At 39.4% G+C, this 20,833-nt stretch overlaps 1 protein-coding gene across 1 annotated transcript in view; it reads left to right on the top strand.

Moving 5' to 3' along the window:
- ZBBX (zinc finger B-box domain containing) overlaps positions 1-20,833 on the top strand; it is a 508,142-nt gene that overhangs the window by 403,715 nt on the left and 83,594 nt on the right. Inside the window, exon 18 of the mRNA XM_053711814.1 lies at positions 9,202-9,363. Coding sequence (XP_053567789.1) covers positions 9,202-9,363 — 162 coding nt within the window. The remainder of the gene's footprint in view (positions 1-9,201; positions 9,364-20,833) is intronic.

The raw sequence follows: 20,833 nt of genomic DNA, 5'->3' as shown, positions 1-20,833 counted from the left end.
CCTCGTTCCAGTTCAGCTGGTGGGGGGCAGATTGAAATTATTCCAAGACATTTGGGCAGATTCTGTTCAAATGTTCAATTGGGAAGCGGATTATCTCAGCCGTCAGACCTTACATCCAGGGGAGTGGTCTCTTCATCCAGATGTATTTTGTCTAAACAAGAAACTTCCTCAGGCGGAGATGGTGGATGCTTTAGCAGTTCCTTGGTTTTACCAGCCTGCTTATATCTTTCCGCCTCTAGTTCTTCTTCCAAGAGTGATCTCCAAGATCATCATGGAACAAGCGTATGTGTTTCTGATAGCACCAGCATGGCCTCACATGTTTTGGTATGTGGATCTTGTCCGGATGTCCAGTTGCTAGCCTTGGCTACTTCCTTTAAGACCAGACCTTCTGTCTCAAGGGCTATTTTTCCATCAGAATCTCATGATGGTATGAAAATTGAACGCTTAGTGCTTAGTTATAGAGGTTTCTCTGACTCAGTAATTTAATACTATGCTACAAGCTCGTGAGTCTGTTTTCAAGGAAGATTTATTATCGAGTTTGGAAGACCTATATTTCATGGTGGTGTTCTCATAAATTCTCCTGGCATTCTTTAAGAATTCCTAGAATGTTATTTTTTTTTTAGGATGGTTTGGATAAAGGTTTGTCTGCAAGTACTTTGAAGGGACAAATCTCTGCTCTTTATGTTTTATTTCAAAGAAAGATTGCTAAGCTTCCTGATATTCACTGTTTTGTTCAGGCTTTGGTTCATATCAAGCCTGATGTTAAATCATTATCTCCTCCTTGGAGTCTTAATTTAGTTTTTAAGGCTTTGCAGGCTCCTCCTTTTGAGCCTGTGCATTCTTTGGATATTAAACTACTTTCTTGGAAAGTGTTGTTTCTTTTGACTATCTCTTCAGCTAGAAGAGTTTCTGAATTGTCTGCTCTCTCTTGCAAGTCTCCGTTTCTGATTTTTTTTTTATCAGAATAAGGCTGTTTTGCGGACTTCTTTGAAATTTCTTCCTAAGGTTGTGAATTCTAACAAAATTAGTAGGCAAATTGTTGTTAGTTCCTTGTGCCCTAATCCCAAGAATACTCCCAAGAAAGATCTTTGCATTTTTTGGATGTTGTAAGAGCTTTGAAATATCCACTTCTTGGGCTTTTAAGAATGAAGCTTCAGTTGATCAGATTTGCAAAGCAGCAACTTGGTCTTCTTTGCATACATTTACTTAATTTTACCATTTTAATGTATTTGCTTCTTCTGAAGCAGTCTTTGGTAGAAACGTTCTTCAGGCAGCTATTTCAGTTTGATTCTTCTGCTAATGTTTTAAGTTTTCTCTTGTTAAGTGTGTTCAGTCCACGGGTCATCCATTACTTATGGGATATATTCTCCTTCCCAACAGGAAGTTGCAAGAGGATCACCCAAGCAGAGCTGCTATATAGCTCCACCCCTCACATGTCATATCCAGTCATTCTCTTGCAAGTCTCAACAAAGGAGGTTGTGAGAGGAGATAGGAGTAACATTCTTCAATCAAAAGTTTATTATTTTAAAATAGCACCGGAGTGTGCTGTTTGTTCTCTCAGGCAGTATTTAGAAGAAGAATCTGCCTGCGTTTTTTTTTTATGATCTTAGCAGACGTAACTAAGATCCACTGGCTGTTCTCGCACATTCTGGGGAGTGGGGTAACTTCAGAGAAGGGAATAGCATGCGGGGCCCCCCGCAAATGAGGTATGTGCAGTAAAATATTTTCTAGGAATGGAATTGACTATGAAAACACTGCTGTTACCCATATGACGTAAGTACAGCCTTTAATGCAGTAGTAGCGACTGGTATCAGGCTGATAAATGTATGCGCAGTTGAGTTATTTTCTAGGGACTAGAATTTAACTTTAAATACTGTTAGTACTGAAATAAATGTATGAGCCTTAACTGCAGTAGAAGCGACTGGTAGCAGGCTTACTGATAACTTTGCATAACACTGGAAAGTTGTTTTTTAAAACGTTTACTGGCATGTTATTCGTTTTGTGAGGTACTTTGGTGATAAATCTTTTTGGGCATGATTTTTTTCCACATGGCTAACGTATATTTCTGCATAGACACCGTTATATCAGGTCTCCCACTGTTGTGATATGAGTGGGAGGGATTTTTTTTTTTTTTTTTTTTTTTTAAGCGCCTTGTTGCGCAGTTAAAATTCTAGCACAGTCTTCCTGCTTCTTCCTCTTTGATCCAGGACGTCTCCAGAGAGCTCAGGGATCTTCAAAATTCATTTTTGAGGGAGGTAATCAGTCACAGCAGACCTGTGACAGTGTGTTTGACTGTGAGAAAATCGTTAAATCTTAAATTGATTATCCGTTTTGGGTATTGAGGGGTTAATCATCCTTTTGCTAATGGGTGCAATCCTCTGCTAATTTCATACATTTACTGTTTAAAATTGGTTGCTATAACCGTATTAGTTCATTGTTATTTCAACTGTGACAGTTTTTTTGTGTTTTTAAAAGCGCTGCAGCGTTTTTTTATATTGCTTGTAAACTTATTGAAAGAAATTTCCAAGCTTGATAGCTTCATTGCTAGTCTGTTTAAACATGTCTAACACAGATGAATCTGCTTGCTCATTATGTTTAAAGGCCAATGTGGAGCCCAATAGAAATATGTGTACCAATTGTATTGATGTTACTTTAAATAAAAGTCTGTCTTTACCGGTAAAGAAATTATCACCAGACAACGAGGGGGAAGTTATGCCGCCTAACTCTCCTCACGTGTCAGTACCTTCGACCTCCCGCTCAGGAGGTGCGTGAGATTGTGGCGCCAAGCACATCAAGGCACTTACAAATCACTTTACAAGATATGGCTAATGTTATGAAAGAAGTATTATCTAATTTGCCTGAGTTAAGAGGCAAGCGCAATAGCTCTGGGTTAAGGACAGAGCGCGCTGATGATATGAGGGCCATGTCTGACACTGCGTCACAATTTGCAGAACATGAGGACGGAGAGCTTCATTCTTTGGGTGACGGATCTGATCCAGGGAGACCGGATTCAGAAATATCAAATTTTAAATTTAAGCTTGAGAACCTCCGTGTATTACTAGGGGAGGTATTAGCGGCTCTGAATGATTGCGACACGGTTGCAATCCCAGAGAAATTATGTAGGCTGGATAAATGCTATGCGGTACCGGTGTGTACTGACGTTTTTCCTATACCTAAAAGGCTTACAGAGATTATTAACAAGGAGTGGGATAAACCCGGTGTGCCTTTTTCCCCTCCTCCGATATTTAGAAAAATGCTCCCAATAGACGCCACCACACGAGACTTATGGCAGACGGTCCCTAAGGTGGAGGGAGCAGTTTCTACTTTAGCCAAGCGTACCACTATTCCGGTGGAGGATAGTTGTGCTTTCTCAGATCCAATGGATAAAAAATTAGAAGGTTACCTTAAGAAAATGTTTGTTCAACAAGGTTTTATATTACAGCCCCTTGCATGCATTGCGCCCGTCATTGCTGCAGCGGCTTTCTGGTTTGAGTCTCTGGAGGAGGCTATTCGCACAGCACCATTGGATGAGACTTTGAACAAGCTTAAAGCCCTTAAGCTAGCTAATGCATTTGTTTCGGATGCCGTTGTGCATTTAACCAAACTAACGGCTAAGAACTCCGGATTCGCCATTCAAGCGCGCAGAGCGCTATGGCTTAAATCCTGGTCAGCAGATGTAACTTCTAAATCTAAATTGCTTAATATTCCTTTCAAAGGGCAAACCTTATTCGGGCCCGGCTTGAAGGAGATTATTGCTGACATTACTGGAGGTAAGGGTCACACCCTTCCTCAGGACAGGGCCAAATCAAAGGCCAAACAGTCTAGTTTTCGTGCCTTTCGTAATTTCAAGGCAGGAGCAGCATCAACTTCCTCCGCTCCAAAACAGGAAGGAACTGCTGCTCGTTACAGACAGGGTTGGAAAAGCAACCAGTCCTGGAACAAGGGCAAGCAGGCCAGAAAGCCTACTTCTGCCCCTAAGACAGCATGAAGAGAGGGCCCCCTATCCGGAAACGGATCTAGTGGGGGGCAGACTTTCTCTCTTCGCCCAGGCTTGGGCAAGAGATGTCCAGGATCCCGGGGCGTTGGAGATTATATCTCAGGGATACCTTCTGGACTTCAAAGCTTCTCCTCCACAAGGGAGATTTCATCTTTCAAGGTTATCAGCAAACCAAATAAAGAAAGAGGCTTTTCTTCACTGTGTACAAGACCTCCTAGTAATGGGGGTGATTCACCCAGTTCCGCGGACGGAACAAGGGCAAGGATTTTACGCAAATCTGTTTGTGGTTCCTAAGAAAGAGGGAACCTTCAGACCAATCTTGGACCTAAAAATCTTAAACAAATTCCTAAGAGTTCCATCATTCAAAATGGAGACTATTCGAACCATCCTACCCATGATCCAAGAGGGTCAGTATATGACCACAGTGGACTTAAAGGATGCCTACCTTCACATACCGATTCACAAAGATCATTATCGGTACCTAAGGTTTGCCTTTCTAGACAGGCATTACCAATTTGTAGCTCTTCCCTTCGGGTTAGCTACGGCCCCGAGAATTTTTACAAAGGTTCTGGGCTCGCTTCTGGCGGTACTAAGACCGTGAGGCATAGCGGTGGCTCCGTACTTAGACGACATTCTGATACAAGCGTCAAGTTTTCAAAATGCAAAGTCTCATACAGAGATAGTTCTAGCATTTCTGAGGTCGCATGGGTGGAAAGTGAACATGGAAAAGAGTTCTCTGTTACCACTCACAAGGGTTCCCTTTCTAGGGACTCTTATAGATTCTGTAGAGATGAAGATTTACCTGACGGAGTCCAGGTTATCAAAAATCCTAAATGCTTGCCGTGTCCTTCATTCCATTCCAAGCCCATCAGTAGCTCAGTGCATGGAAGTAATCAGCTTAATGGTCGCGGCAATGGACATAGTGTCATTTGGGCGCCTGCATCTCAGACCGCTGCAATTATGCATGCTGAGTCAGTGGAATGGGGATTACTCAGATCTGTCCCCTTTACTAAATCTGGACCAGGAGATTCTCTTCTCTAGAGGTTGTCTCGGATTCATCTGTCCAAGGGAATGACTTTTCGCAGACCAGATTGGACGATTGTCCAACAACAGATGCCAGCCTTCTAGGCTGGGGCGAAGTCTGGAATTCCCTGAAGGCTCAGGGATCATGGACTCAGGAGGAGAAACTCCTTCCAATAAACATTCTGGAATTAAGAGCGATATTCAATGCTCTTCTAGCTTGGCCTCAGTTAGCAACACTGAGGTTCATCAGATTTCAGTCGGACAACATCACGACTGTGGCTTACATCAATTATCAAGGGGGAACCAGGAGTTCCCTAGCGATGTTAGAAGTCTCAAAGATAATTCGCTGGGCAGAGTCTCACTCTTGCCATCTGTCAGCGATCTACATCCCAGGCGTGGAGAACTGGGAGGCGGACTTTCTAAGCCGCCAGACCTTTCACCTGGGGGAGTGGGAACTTCACCCGGAGGTATTTGCTCAACTGATTCTGCGTTGGGGCGAACCGGAACTGGATCTCATGGCTTCTCGCCAGAACGCCAAGCTTCCTTGTTACGGATCCAGGTCCAGGGACCCGGGAGCGGTGCTGGTAGATGCACTAGCAGCCCCTTGGGTTTTCAACATGGCTTATGTGTTCCCACCGTTTCCGTTGCTGCCTCGTCTGATTGCCAGGATCAAACAGGAGAGAGCATCAGTGATTCTGATAGCGCCTGCGTGGCCATGCAGGACCTGGTATGCAGACCTAGTGGACATGTCGTCCTGTCCACCATGGTCTCTGCCTCTGAGGCAGGACCTTCTACTTCAGGGTCCTTTCAACCATCCAAGCCTAATTTCTCTGAGGCTGACTGCATGGAGATTGAACGCTTGATTCTATCAAAGCGTGGTTTCTCGGAGTCGGTTATTGATACATTAATACAGGCTCGGAAACCGGTTACCAGAAAAATTTACCATAAGATATGGCGTAAATATTTACATTGGTGTGAATCCAAGAGTTACTCATGGAGTAAGGTTAGGATTCCTAGGATATTGTCTTTTCTACAAGAGGGTTTAGAAAAGGGTTTATCCGCTAGTTCGTTAAAGGGACAGATTTCTGCTCTGTCTATTCTTTTTCACAAACGTCTGGCAGAGAACCCAGACGTCCAGGCTTTTTGTCAGGCTTTGGCTAGGATTAAGCCTGTGTTTAAAACTGTTGCTCCCCCATGGAGCTTAAACTTGGTTCTTAAAGTTCTTCAGGGTGTTCCGTTTGAACCCCTTCATTCCATTAATATTAAGCTTTTATCTTGGAAAGTTCTGTTTTTGATGGCTATTTCCTCGGCTCGGAGAGTCTCTGAGTTATCTGCCTTACATTGTGACTCTCCTTATCTGATTTTTCATTCAGACAAGGTAGTTTTGCGTACTAAACCTGGGTTTTTACCTAAGGTTGTTTCTAATAGGAATATCAATCAGGAGATTGTTGTTCCATCATTATGTCCTAACCCTTCTTCAAAGAAGGAACGTCTTTTGCATAATCTGGACGTAGTCCGTGCCCTGAAGTTCTACTTACAGGCAACTAAGGATTTTCGGCAAACTTCTTCTCTGTTTGTCGTTTATTCTGGACAGAGGAGAGGTCAAAAGGCTTCGGCCACCTCTCTCTCTTTTTGGCTTCGTAGCATAATACGTTTAGCCTATGAGACTGCTGGACAGCAGCCCCCTGAAAGAATTACAGCTCATTCCACTAGAGCTGTGGCTTCCACCTGGGCCTTTAAGAATGAGGCCTCTGTTGAACAGATTTGCAAGGCTGCAACTTGGTCTTCACTTCATACCTTTTCAAAATTTTACAAATTTGACACTTTTGCTTCTTCGGAGGCTGTTTTTGGGAGAAAGGTTCTACAGGCAGTGGTTCCTTCTGTTTAAAGTTCCTGCCTTGTCCCTCCCATCATCCGTGTACTTTAGCTTTGGTATTGGTATCCCATAAGTAATGGATGACCAGTGGACTGAACACACTTAACAAGAGAAAACATAATTTATGCTTACCTGATAAATTTATTTCTCTTGTAGTGTGTTCAGTCCACGGCCTGCCCTGTCTTTTTTTGAGGCAGTTCTAAATTTTTATTAAAACTCCAGTCACCACTGCACCCTATAGTTTCTCCTTTCTCGTCTTGTTTTGGTCGAATGACTGGATATGACATGTGAGGGGTGGAGCTATATAGCAGCTCTGCTTGGGTGATCCTCTTGCAACTTCCTGTTGGGAAGGAGAATATATCCCATAAGTAATGGATGACCCGTGGACTGAACACACTACAAGAGAAATAAATTTATCAGGTAAGCATAAATTATGTTTTTTTTCTTTCATTTTATGAGAAAAACTTATTTTTGTGTGGATTTAATTTTTTCAGAGGAAGAATATTGTTGTTTTTATTTTATCCCTCCCTTTCTATTGACTCTTCTATGGACTTCCACATCTTGGGTAATTCTATCCCATATGTCACTAGCTCGTGGACTCTTGCCAATTACATGAAAGAAAACATAATTTATGTAAGAACTTACCTGATAATTTAATTTCTTTCATATTGGCAAGAGTCCATGAGACCCACCCTTTTTCTGGCGGTTATGATTCTTTGTATAAAAGCACTCTTTTTTGTATGCTTTTTTACTCCTTATTTTATCACCCCACTACTTGGCTATTCGTTAAACTGAATTGTGGGTGTGGTGAGGGGTGTATTTATAGGCATTTTGAGGTTTAAGAAACTGTGCCCCTCCTGGTAGGATTGTATATCCCATACGTCACTAGCTCATGGACTCTTGCCAATATGAAAGAAATGAATTTATCAGGTAAGTTCTTACATAAATTATGTTTTTGGGTGGGCTTTTTTATTTTTATAGGGCTATTCGATTAGGTGTAATTTTTTTTTATTTTTGATTATTTTGTTTGCTATTTTTCATAATGAAGTGTTTATTTTTTGTAATTTAGTATTTTTTTATTTTTTGTAATTAGATACTTTGTAATTTTTAGAGTAGTGTTAGGATTTTTTAATGTGTATTTTAGTTTTATTTAATTGGTAGTTAGTTTAATTTTAGTTTAATAATTATATTAGTTTAATTAGTTTAAACTTAGCTTTTTTATTTGACAGATAAGTTTTAATTTAATTTAAGATAGGGAAATTGTAATTTTAATATAAAGTTAGGGGGGCATTAGGTTTAGGGGTTACTAGTTTAAATTAGTTTATTGTGATGTGGGGGGCTTTCGGTTTATGGGTTAATAGTTTAATTTAGTATATTTCGTTGTGGGGGCTAGCAGTTTAGGGGTTAATAGGTTTATTATAGTGGCGGCGGTGTAGGGCTTAATAACTTTAGTATAGTGGGGGCGATGTGGGCGGACTGCAGATTAGGGGTTAATAATATTGAAATAGTGTTTGCAATGCGGGAGTGCAGGGGTTTAGGGGTTAATAACTTTAGTATAGTGGCGGTGATGTTGGGGAACGGCGAAATAGGGGTTAATACATTTTATTAGTGGAGGCGATTTCGGGATCGCCAGATTAGGGGTTAAATAACTTTTTCGATGCGGGAAGGCCTCGGTTTAGAGGTTAATAGGTAGTTTATGGGTGTTAGTGTACTTTGTAACACTTTAGTTATGAGTTTTATGTAACAGTTTTGTTGCGTAAAACTCATAACTACTGTTCTCAGATGGCGAAACGGATCGTGTCGTGTCGGTATAGGCTGGAACGCAAGCTTTTTAGCCTCACCACAAAACTCGTAATGGCTGCGCTATGGAAGTCCCATGAAAAAACTTCATTTTTACGTGTGTGGGACTGACATTGCGTTACAGGCTAAAATGCTTGCGGTACAGCTATACCGACAAGACTCGTAATGGCTGCGTTGCTGTTTTAACGCTGAAATTACAATTTTTTCAGCGTTAAAACACGAACGCACAACTTGTAATGTAGGTGAAAGTGAATTAAACCCATATTTGTTAAATACAAAACTGACGGTATTATTTTAACGTTGGTGATGGTACAAAAATATATGTATGCATTTAAATCTAAAGTGTGCTTTCCCCATTACACTGTATGTTATTGTTGCATAAAGAAATTATTTTGCATGCTTTTATGTTGATTACGTTATTAAATATAGCCGTATTATTGATTCTGTTTTGCTTTGTAGTACATATATGTTAATATGTTTATTAATTGCACTATTTCTGTTGTAGATGGCAGCCGATGGAGGCCGGAAAGTAGTTTAAGTGAATGTGCAGATAAGTCAGTTGTTGATAACATAGTAACAAATATTCAAATTCAATATCCAAAGCATTTAGTAGAGCACATGTCTAGCCCTATGCAAGCTAATCAGAGAATGCAAAAGCCACTAACAGGTGAGATTTTTTTATTTTTTTATTAATATAGTGTGATAGGAATTTTTGTACAAAAATCTAACTCACAGCAGCATTTCCATAGGGAGTGTTCCATGTTAAAGGATTTGTAAGTCAACCATAAACTTTGAAGACTCAGCTAGAGAATGAGATTTTAAACAAGATTCTCATTTACTTCTAAAATCAAATTTACCGCCCTGAGCACTTTATGGCAGCAGCGTTTAACACAATAGGCCAGATTACAAGTAGAGCGCAAAATATCGCTTTAGCTAAAGCGATATTTGCACTCCACTGTGTAATACCAGCGCACGCTAATGTGCGGTGGTATTACAAGTTTACAGCAATGCAAACAGTTCCTATGGGAGCTTCGTTCTGATGCCATCACAGGGGTTATCAGAAGCTTGCGCAGCGGAGTGGTAAGTACACAGCAATATGCAGCAGTTAGCAAATATATATGTATATGCTTATATACATATTAATTTATGTATTAATATGTGTATATGCACATATTAACACATAAATATACAGTATATGTATAAAAGCATTTACGTGGAATAACTGCACCAAAATTATCAATTAAGTGCTAAGGGTGAAATTGTGAATAAAATGCATGATTAAGGATTCTGTTAAAAGAACAGTAGACTTAAAATGTTATTTTCCATAAAAGGGTTAATTATGCAGACTAAAACCTTTTTGCAAAGCATTTTCATGATTTATTTTCTTCCTTTTCGTGTAGTTTAAATATATATATTTTTAATTTCTTACATGTAATTGGCAAGAGTCCATGAGCTAGTGACGTATGGGATATACATTCCTACCAGGAGGGGCAAAATTTCCCAAACCTCAAAATGCCTATAAATATACCCCTCACCACACCCACGATTCAGTTGTACAATCATTGCCTCCTATGGAGGTGGTGAAGTTAGTTTGTGCTAAGATTTCTACGTTGATATGCGCTTCTCAGCATTTTGAAGCCCGATTCCTCTCAGAGTACAGTGAATGTCAGAGGGTTGTGAAGGGAGTATCACCTATTGAATGCAATGGTTTTCCTTGCGGGAGATCTATTTCATAGGTTCTCTGTTATCGGTCGTAGAGATTCATCTTTTACCTCACTTATTCAGATTGACGATATACTCTCATATTCCATTACCTCTACTGATAACTGTTTCAGTACTGGTTTGGCTATCTGCTATATGTGGATGGGTGTCTTTCGGTAAGTATGTTTTCATTACTTAAGACACACTCAGCTATGGTTTGGCACTTTATGCATTAATATAAAGTTCTAAATATATGTATTGTACTTATATTTGCAATGAGTCCGGTTTATGTATATTTCCTTTTGCAGACTATCAGTTTCATATTTGAGAGAAAAACATATTAGGAAAATATTTTTCTTACCTGGGGTATAGTCTTTTTTCAATTGACTGATTTTTCGTTAAATTTTGCGGGCAAAATTAGGCTCGCGAGGGCGCAAAATGCCAAAGTTTATTGCGTCATTCTTGGTGCGAGAATTTTTTTGCCGCGAAGGTACGTCCGATGACGCAGATTTGAAATTTCCGGCGTCTTAGTTCCTTGCACAAGGTTGCGTCTTCAATGACGCGAGTGTGTCATTTCAGGATGTTGTTAGCGCCAAAATAAATTCAGTTTGCGTTGTGCGTCATACTTGGCGCCAAATAATTTCATTATTTTAAACCCATTCCTATATGCCTCTTGCCTTTTTTCTATATCAGAGGGCTTTGCTGTTTGCATTTTTTCCCATTCCTGATACTGCCATATAAGGAAATTGATTATTTTGCTTTATATGTTGTTTTTTCTCTTACATTTGCAAGATGTCTCAATCTTATCCTGTCTCAGAAACCACTGTTGGAACCCTGCTGCCTGATAACAGTTCTACCAAAGCTAAGTGCATTTGTTGTAAATTTGTGGAGATTATATCTCCAGCTGTGGTATGTAATCGTTGTCATGATAAGCTTTTGCATGCAGAGAATGTGTCCATCAGTAATAGTACAATGCCTGTTGTTCCTTCAACGTCTAATGCACATGATATACCTGTGAATATAAAAGATTTTATTGCTGATGCGATTCCGAAGGCTTTGTCTGCCATCCCGCCTTCTAATAAATGTAAAAGGTCTTTTAAAACTTCTCATAAAGTTGAGGAAATTTCAAATGACTGACAACATACTGAATTATCCTCCTCTGATGAGGATCTATCTGATTCAGAAGATCCTTCCTCAGATATTGACACTGACAAATCTACTTATTTATTTAAAATGGAGTATATTTGTTCCTTGTTAAAAGAGGAGTTGATTACATTGGATATTGAGAAAACTAGTCCTCTTGATATTAAAACTATTAAACGTTTAAATTCTGTTTATAAACCTCCTGTGGTTACTCCAGAGGTTTTCCCAGTTCCTGGTGCTATTTCTGATATGATTTCTAAGGAATGGAATAGGCCTGGTACTTCTTTTATTCCTTCTTCGTGGTTTAAAAAATTGTATCCTTTGCCAGCAGTTTGATTGGAGTTTTGGGAAAAGATCTGCAAAGTTGATGGGGCTATTAATACTCTTGCTAAACGTACTACTATTCCTATGTAAGATAGTACTTCTTTTAAAGATCCTTTAGATAGGAAACTTGAATCCTATCTAAGGAAAGCTTATTTATATTATGGCCATCTTCTCAGGCCTGCTATTTCTATGGCTGATTTTGCAGCTGCATCAACTTTTTGGTTGGAAAGTTTAGCGCAACAGGAAATGGATTCTGATTTGTCTAGCATTGTTCGCTTGCTTCAACATGCTAATAATTTTATCTGTGATGCCATTTTTGATATCATCAAAATTGATGTTAAATCTATGTCTTTAGCTTTTTTTAGCTAGAAGAGCTTTGTGGCTCAAATATTGGAATGCTGACATGGTATCTAAGTCTAGATTGCTATCTCTTTCTTTCCAAGGTAATAAGTTATTTGGTTCTCAGCTGGATTCGATTATATCAACTGTCACTGGGGGGAAGGGAATTTTTTGCCTCAGAATAAAAGATCTAAGGGTAAATCTAAAGCTTCTAACTGTTTTCGTTCTTTTCGCTAAAGTAAGGAACAGAAACCTAATCCTTCCCCCAAAGAATCTGGTTCCAATTGGAAACCACCTTCAAGTTGGAGTAAATCCAAGCAGTTTAAGAAACCAAAGCCAGCCCCCAAGTCTGCATGAATGTGCGGCCCTCATTCCAGCCCAGCTGGTAGGGGGCAGATTAAGATTCTTCCAAAACATTTGGGCAGATTCTGTCCAAAATCAAAGGATTCAGATTATTGTCTCTCAAGGGTACCGAATAGGTTTTAGGATAAGACCTCCTGTGAGAAGATTTTTTCTCTCACGCATCCCAGCAAATCCAGTAAAGGCTCAGGCTTTTCTGAAGTGTATTTCAGACCTGGAGCTTTCAGGGGTAATCATACCAGTTCCATTTCAGGAACAGGGTCTGGGGTTTTATTCAAATCTATTCATTGCCCCAAAGAAAGAAAATTCATTCAGGCCAGTTCTGGATCTGAAAATTTTGGATCGTTATGTAAGAGTGCCAACTTTCAAAATAGTGACTACAAGGACTATTCTGCCTTTTGTTCAGCAAGAGCATTATATGTCCACAATATACTTACAGAATGCATATCTTCATATTCCGATTAATCCAGATCACTATCAGTTTCTGAGATTCTCTTTTCTAGACAAGCATTACCAATTTGTCGTTCTTCCATTTGGCCTAGCGACAGCTCCAAGAATCTTTTCAAAGATTCTCGGTGCCCTACTCTCTGTAATCAGAGAATGGGGTATTGCGGTGTTTCCTTATTTGGACGATATCTTGGTACTAGCTCAGTCTTTACATTCTGCAGAATCTCACACAAATCAACTAGTGTTGTTTCTTTAAAGACATGGTTGGAGGATCAATTTGCCAAAAAGTTCTTTGATTCCTCACACAAGGGTCACCTTTTTAGGTTTCCATATAGATTCAGTGTCCATGACTCTGTCTATAACAGACAAGAGATGATTAAAATTGGTTTCAGCTTGTCGGAACCTTCAGTCTCAATCATTCCATTCAGTAGCTATGTGCATGAAAGTTTTAGGTCTCATAACTGCAGCATCCGACGCGATCCCCTTTGCTCGTTCTCATATGAGGCCTCTCCAGCTTTGTATGCTGAACCAATGGTGCTGGGATTATACAAATATATCACAATTAATATCCTTAAATCCCAATGTTCAACTCTCTCTGACTTGGTGGTTAGATCACCATCGTATAGTTCAAGGGGCCTCTTTTGTTCGTCCAACCTGGACTGTGATCACAACAGATGCAAGTCTTTTAAGGTCAGGGTTCCCCAGACAGCACAAGCGGTTTGGAAATCTCAAGAGGCGAGGTTACCAATCAATATTTTAGAACTCCGTGCTATTTTCAGGGCTCTTCAGGTTTGGCCTCTGTTGAAGAGAGAACCGTTCATTTGTTTTCAGACAGACAGTATCACAACTGTGGCATATGTCAATCATCAGGGTGGGACTCACAGTCCCCAAGCTATGAAAGAAGTATCTTGGATACTTGCTTGGGTGGAATCCAGCTCCTGTCTAATTTCTGCGGTTCATATCCCAGGTATAGACAATTAGGAAGCGGATTATCTCAGCCGTCAGACTTTACATCCGGGGGAGTGGTCGCTCCATCCAGATGTGTTTTTTTAGATTGTTCAGATGTGGGGTCTTCCAGAAATAGATCTGATGGCTTCCCATATAAACAAGAAACTACCCAGGTACCTGTCCAGGTCCAGGGATCCTCAGGCGGAAGCGGTGGATGCGTTAGCAGTTCCTTAGTGTTACCAACCTGCTTATATCTTCCTGCCTCTGGTTCTTCTTCCAAGAGTGATTTCCAAGGTCATCATGGAACAATCGTTTGTGTTGCTTGTAGCTCCAGCATGGCCTCACAGGTTTTGGTATGCGGATCTTGTTCGGATGTCCAGTTGCCAACCTTGGCCACTTCCATTAAGACCAGACCATCTGTTTCAAGGTCCGTTTTTCCATCAGGATCTCAAATCATTACATTTGAAGGTATGGAAATTGAACGCCTAGTGCTTAGTCATAGAGGTTTCTCTGACTCAGTGATTAATACTATGTTACACCTACATTATATTTATTAACCCCTAATCTGCCCCCCCACACCGCCGCCACTATAATAAACATATTAACCCCTAAACCTAACACCCACTAACTTAAATATAATTTAAATAACTCTAAATAAATATTACTATAATTAACCAAATTATTCCTATTTAAAACTAAATACTTACCTGTAAAATAAACACTAAGGCCTAGATTTGGAGTTCGGCGGTAGCCGTCAAAACCAGCGTTAGAGGCTCCTAACGCTGGTTTTGGCCGCCCGCTGGTATTTGGAGTCAGTGATTAAAGGGTCTAACGCTCACTTTTCAGCCGCGACTTTTCTATACCGCAGATCCCCCTACGCCATTTGCGTAGCCTATCTTTTCAATGGGATCTTTCTAACGCTGGTATTTAGAGTCGTTTCTGAAGTGAGCATTAGAGCTCTAAGGACAAGATTCCAGCCGCCTGAAAATAGCAGGAGTTAAGAGCTTTCTGGCTAACGCCGGTTTATAATGCTCTTAACTACTGTACCCTAAAGTACACTAACACCCATAAACTACCTATGTACCCCTAAACCGAGGTCCCCCCACATCGCCGCCACTCGATTTAAATTTTTAACCCCTAATCTGCCGACCGCCACCTACGTTATACTTATGTACCCCTAATCTGCTGCCCCTAACCCCGCCGACCCCTATATTATATTTCTTAACCGCTAACTTGCCCCCCACAACGTCGCCGCCAGCTACTTAAAATAATTAACCCCTAATCTTCCGACCGCAAATCGCCGCCACCTACGTTATCCCTATGTACCCCTAATCTGCTGCCCCTAACATCGCCGACCCCTATATTATATTTATTAACCCCTAATCTGCCCCCCTCAACGTCGCCGACACCTGCCTACACTTATTAACCCCTAATCTGCCGAGCGGACCTGAGCGCTACTATAATAAAGTTATGAACCCCTAACCCGCCTCACTAACCCTATCATAAATAGTATTAACCCCTAATCTGCCCTCCCTAACATCGCCGACACCTAACTTCAATTATTAACCCCTAATCTGCCGACCGGAGCTCACCGCTATTCTAATAAATGTATTAACCCCTAAAGCTAAGTCTAACCCTAACACTAACACCCCCCTAAGTTAAATATAATTTTTATCTAACGAAATAAATTAACTCTTATTAAATAAATTATTCCTATTTAAAGCTAAATACTTACCTGTAAAATAAATCCTAATATAGCTACAATATAAATTATAATTATATTATAGCTATTTTAGGATTTATATTTATTTTACAGGCAACTTGGTAATTATTTTAACCAGGTACAATAGCTATTAAATAGTTAAGAACTATTTAATAGTTACCTAGTTAAAATAATAACAAATTTACCTGTAAAATAAATCCTAACCTAAGATATAATTAAACCTAACACTAGACTATCAATAAAATAATTAAATAAACTACCTACAATTACCTACAATTAACCTAACACTACACTATCAATAAATTAATTAAACACAATTCCTACAAATAAATACAATTAAATAAACTAGCTAAAGTACAAAAAATAAAAAAGAACTAAGTTACAGAAAATAAAAACATATTTACAAACATAATAAAAATATTACAACAATTTTAAACTAATTACACCTACTCTAAGCCCCCTAATAAAATAACAAAGCCCCCCAAAATAAAAAATTCCCTACCCTATTCTTAATTAAAAAAGTTACAAGCTCTTTTACCTTACCAGCCCTGAACTTAGAGTAGGTGTAATTAGTTTAAAATTGTTGTAATATTTTTATTATGTTTGTAAATATTTTTTTATTTTCTGTAACTTAGTTCTTTTTTATTTTTTGTACTTTAATTGTGTTTAATTAATTTATTGATAGTGTAGTGTTAGGTTAATTGTAGGTAATTGTAGGTAGTTTATTTAATTATTTTATTGATAGTCTAGTGTTAGGTTTAATTATATCTTAGGTTAGGATTTATTTTACAGGTAAATTTGTTATTATTTTAACTAGGTAACTATTAAATAGTTCTTAACTATTTAATAGCTATTGTACCTGGTTAAAATAATTACCAAGTTGCCTGTAAAATAAATATAAATCCTAAAATAGCTATAATATAATTATAATTTATATTGTAGCTATATTAGGATTTATTTTACAGGTAAGTATTTAGCTTTAAATAGGAATCATTTATTTAATAAGAGTTAATTTATTTCGTTAGATAAAAATTATATTTAACTTAGGGGGGTGTTAGGGTTAGACTTAGCTTTAGGGGTTAATACATTTATTAGAATAGCGGTGAGCTCCGGTCGGCAGATTAGGGGTTAATAATTGAAGTTAGGTGTCGGCGATGTTAGGGAGGGCAGATTAGGGGTTAATACTATTTATGATAGGGTTAGTGAGGCGGGTTAGGGGTTCATAACTTTATTATAGTAGCGCTCAGGTCCGCTCGGCAGATTAGGGGTTAATAAGTGTAGGCAGGTGTCGGCGACGTTGAGGGGGGCAGATTAGGGGTTAATAAATATAATATAGGGGTCGGCGATGTTAGGGCAGCAGATTAGGGGTACATAGGGATAACGTAGGTGGCGGCGGTTTACGGAGCGGCAGATTAGGGGTTAAAAAAAATATGCAGGGGTCAGCGATAGCGGGGGCGGCAGATTAGGGGTTAATAAGTGTAAGGGTAGGGGTGTTTAGTCTCGGGGTACATGTTAGAGTGTTAGGTGCAGACGTAGGAAGTGTTCCCCCATAGGAAACAATGGGGCTGCGTTAGGAGCTGAACGCTGCTTTTTTGCAGGTGTTAGGTTTTTTCTCAGCTCAAACAGTCCCATTGTTTCCTATGGGAGAATCGTGCACGAGCACGTTTTGGAGGCCGGCCGCGTCCGTAAGCAACTCTGGTATCGAGAGTTGCATTTGCGGTAAAAATGCTCTACGCTCCTTTTTTGGAGCCTAACGCAGCATTTGTTTGAACTCTCGATACCAGAGTTAATTTTATGGTGCGGCCAGAAAAAAGCCAGCGGAGCGTTAACAGCCCTTTTACCGCCGAACTCCAAATCTAGGCCTAGGCTAGCTACAATATAACTAATAGTTACATTGTAGCTAGTTTAGGATTTATTTTTATTTTACAGGCAACTTTGTATTTATTTTAACTAGGTAGAATAGTTATTAAATAGTTATTAACTATTTAATAACTACCTAGCTGAAATAAATACAAATTTACCTGTAAAATAAAACCTAACCTAAGTTACAATTACACCTAACACTACACTATCATTAAAATAATTAAATAAATTAACTACAGTTAAATAAAACTAATTACAATTAAATAAAATTAACTAAAGTACAAAAAAACAAAACACTAAATTACAGAAAATAAAAAAATAATTACAAGAATTTTAAACTAATTACACCTAATCTAATCCCCCCCTAATAAAATAAAAAAGCCCCCCAAAATAATAAAAATCCCTACCCTATACTAAATTACAAATAGCCCTTAAAAGGGCTTTTTGCGGGTCATTGCCCCAAAGTAATCAGCTCTTTTACCTGTAAAAAAAAAATACAATACCCCCCCAACATTAAAACCAACCACCCACACACCAAACCCTACTCTAAAACCCACCCAATCCCCCCTTAAAAAAAACTAACACTAACCCCTTGAAGATCACCCTACCTTGAGCCGTCTTCACCCAGCCGGGCACAAGTGGACCTCCAGAGGGGCAGAAGGCTTCATCCGATCCGGGCAGAAGAGGACCTCCAGACGGGCAGAAGGCTTCATCCAGGCGGCATCTTCTATCTTCATCCATCCGGAGCGGGTCCATCTTCAAGCCAGACGACGCAGAGCATCCTCTTCTTCTGACGACTCCCGACGAATGAAGGTTCCTTTAAATTACGTCATCCAGGATGGCGTCCCTTGAATTCCAATTGGCTGATAGAATCTAGATTCTATCAGCCAATCGGAATTAAGGTAGGAAAAATCTCAATAGAATTGAGCTTGCATTCTATTGAAGTCATTTAAAGGAACCTTCATTCGTCGGGAGTCGTCGGAAGAAGAGGATGCTCCGCGTCGGCTGGCTTGAAGATGGACCCGCTCTGGATGGATGAAGATAGAAGATGCCGCCTGGATGAAGCCTTCTGCCCATCTGGAGGTCCTCTTCTGCCCGGATCGGATGAAGACTTCCGCCCCTCTGGAGGTCCACTTGTGCCCGGCTGGGTGAAGACGGCTCAAGGTAGGTTGATCTTCAAGGGGCTAGTGTTAGGTTTTATTAAGGGGGGATTGGGTGGGTTTTAGAGTAGGGTTGGGTGTGTGGGTGGTGGGTTTTAATGTTGGGGGGTATTGTATTTTTTTTTTTTACAGTTAAAAGAGCTGATTACTTTGGGGCAATGCCCCGCAAAAATCCCTTTTAAGGGCTATTTGTAATTTAGTATAGATTAGGGATTTTTATTATTTTGGGGGTCTTTTTTATTTTATTAGGGGGATTAGATTAGGTGTAATTAGTTTAAAATTCTTGTAATTATTTTTTTATTTTCTGTAATTTAGTGTTTGTTTTTATCTTTAGTTAATTTTATTTAATTGTAATTAGTTTTATTTAATTGTAGTTAATTTATTTAATTATTTTAATGATAGTGTAGTGTTAGGTGTAATTGTAACTTAGGTTAGGATTTATTTTACAGGTACTTTTGTATTTATTTTAACTAGGTAGTTATTAAATAGTTAATAACTATTTAATAACTATTGTACCTAGTTAAAATAAATACAAACTTGCCTGTAAAATAAAAATAAACCCTAAGATAACTACAATGTAACTATTAGTTATATTGTAGCTATCTTAGGGTTTATTTTACAGGTAAGTATTTAGTTTTAAATAGGAATAATTTATTTAATTGTAGTAATTTTATTTCGATTATTTTAAATTATATTTAAGTTAGTGGGGGTGTTAGGGTTAGTGTTAGACTTAGGTTTAGGGGTTAATATGTTTATTACAGTGGCGGTGGTGTAGGGTGGGCAGATTAGGGGTTAATAAATATAATGTAGGTGGCGGTGGGCTCCGGGCACGGCGGTTTAGGGGTTAAACAATATATTTAGTTGCGGCGGGGTCCGGGATCGGCAGGATAGGGGTTAATAACTTTTATGTTGGATGGCTGCGGTATAGGGGGCGGCAGATTAGGGGTTAATAGGTATAATGTAGGTGGCAGCGGGGTCCGGAAGCGGTGGTTTAGGGGTTAATACATTTATTAGAGTTGCGGCGGGGTCCGGGTGCGGCGGTTTAGGGGTTAATAACTTTATTTAGTTGCAGGGGGCTCCGGGAATGGCGGTTTAGGGGGTAAAACAGTATAGTATAGTGTGGGTGCTTAGTGACAGTATAGCAAGAAAACTGCGAATAAGCCAAAGAGCAGCGAGATCGTTGACTGTTAGTTAACAACAGTCCGCTGCTCATCGCACCGTACTTGGTGCACAGCTTTTTGACAGCTTTCTTGATAAATTTGGCTAACGTATTCAGGTCCGCGGCGGCGATGTTAGGCGATCTTAGGTGAACGTATTGGTGCCGTCGAATGCAAGAAAGTCGACGGCTTGATAACTAGAGGCCTATGCATTCTTTGGACATTAAACTACTTTCTTGGGAAGTGTTGTTCCTTTTGGTCATCTCTTCTGCTAGAAGAGTTTCTGAATTATCTGCTCTTTCTTTTGAATCTCCTTTTCTGATTTTCCATCAGGATAAGGCAGTTTTGCGGACTTCATTTAAATTTCTTCCTAAGGTTGTGAATTCTAACAACATTATTAGAGAAATTGTTGTCCCTTCTTTGTGTCCTAATCCTAAGAATTCTTTGGAGAGATCCTTACATTCTTTGGATGTGATAAGAACTTTGAAATATTATGTTGAAGCTACTAAAGATTTCAGGAAGACCTCTAGTCTATTTGTTATCTTTTCTGGTTCTAGGAAAGGTCAGAAGGCTTCTGCCATTTCCTTGGCATCTTGATTAAAGCTTTTGATTCATCTGGTTTATTTGGAGTCGGGTTAGGCCCCGCCTCAGAGAATTACAGCTCATTCTACTAGATCAGTCTCCACTTTGCGGGTTTTTTCATTTACTAAATTCTACCGTTTTGATGTATTTGCTTCTTCGGAAGCAGTTTTTGGTAGAAAAGTTTTTCAGGCAGCTGTTTCAGTTTGATTCCTCTGCTTATGTTTGAGTTTTTTCTTTTCATTATAAGAATAAACTTATATTTTGGGTTGTGTATTTATTTTTTTCAGCGGAAAATGGCTTATTATTTTATCCCTCCCTCTCTAGTGACTCTTCTGTGGAGCACCACATCTTGGGTATTACTATCCTATACGTCACTAGCTCATGGACTCT

This window comes from Bombina bombina, chromosome 4 (assembly GCF_027579735.1).
Source record: "Bombina bombina isolate aBomBom1 chromosome 4, aBomBom1.pri, whole genome shotgun sequence".
Lineage (NCBI taxonomy): Eukaryota > Metazoa > Chordata > Amphibia > Anura > Bombinatoridae > Bombina > Bombina bombina.
Note: the sequence above shows the minus strand (reverse complement) of the source record. Positions and strands in the feature narration are given on the sequence as shown.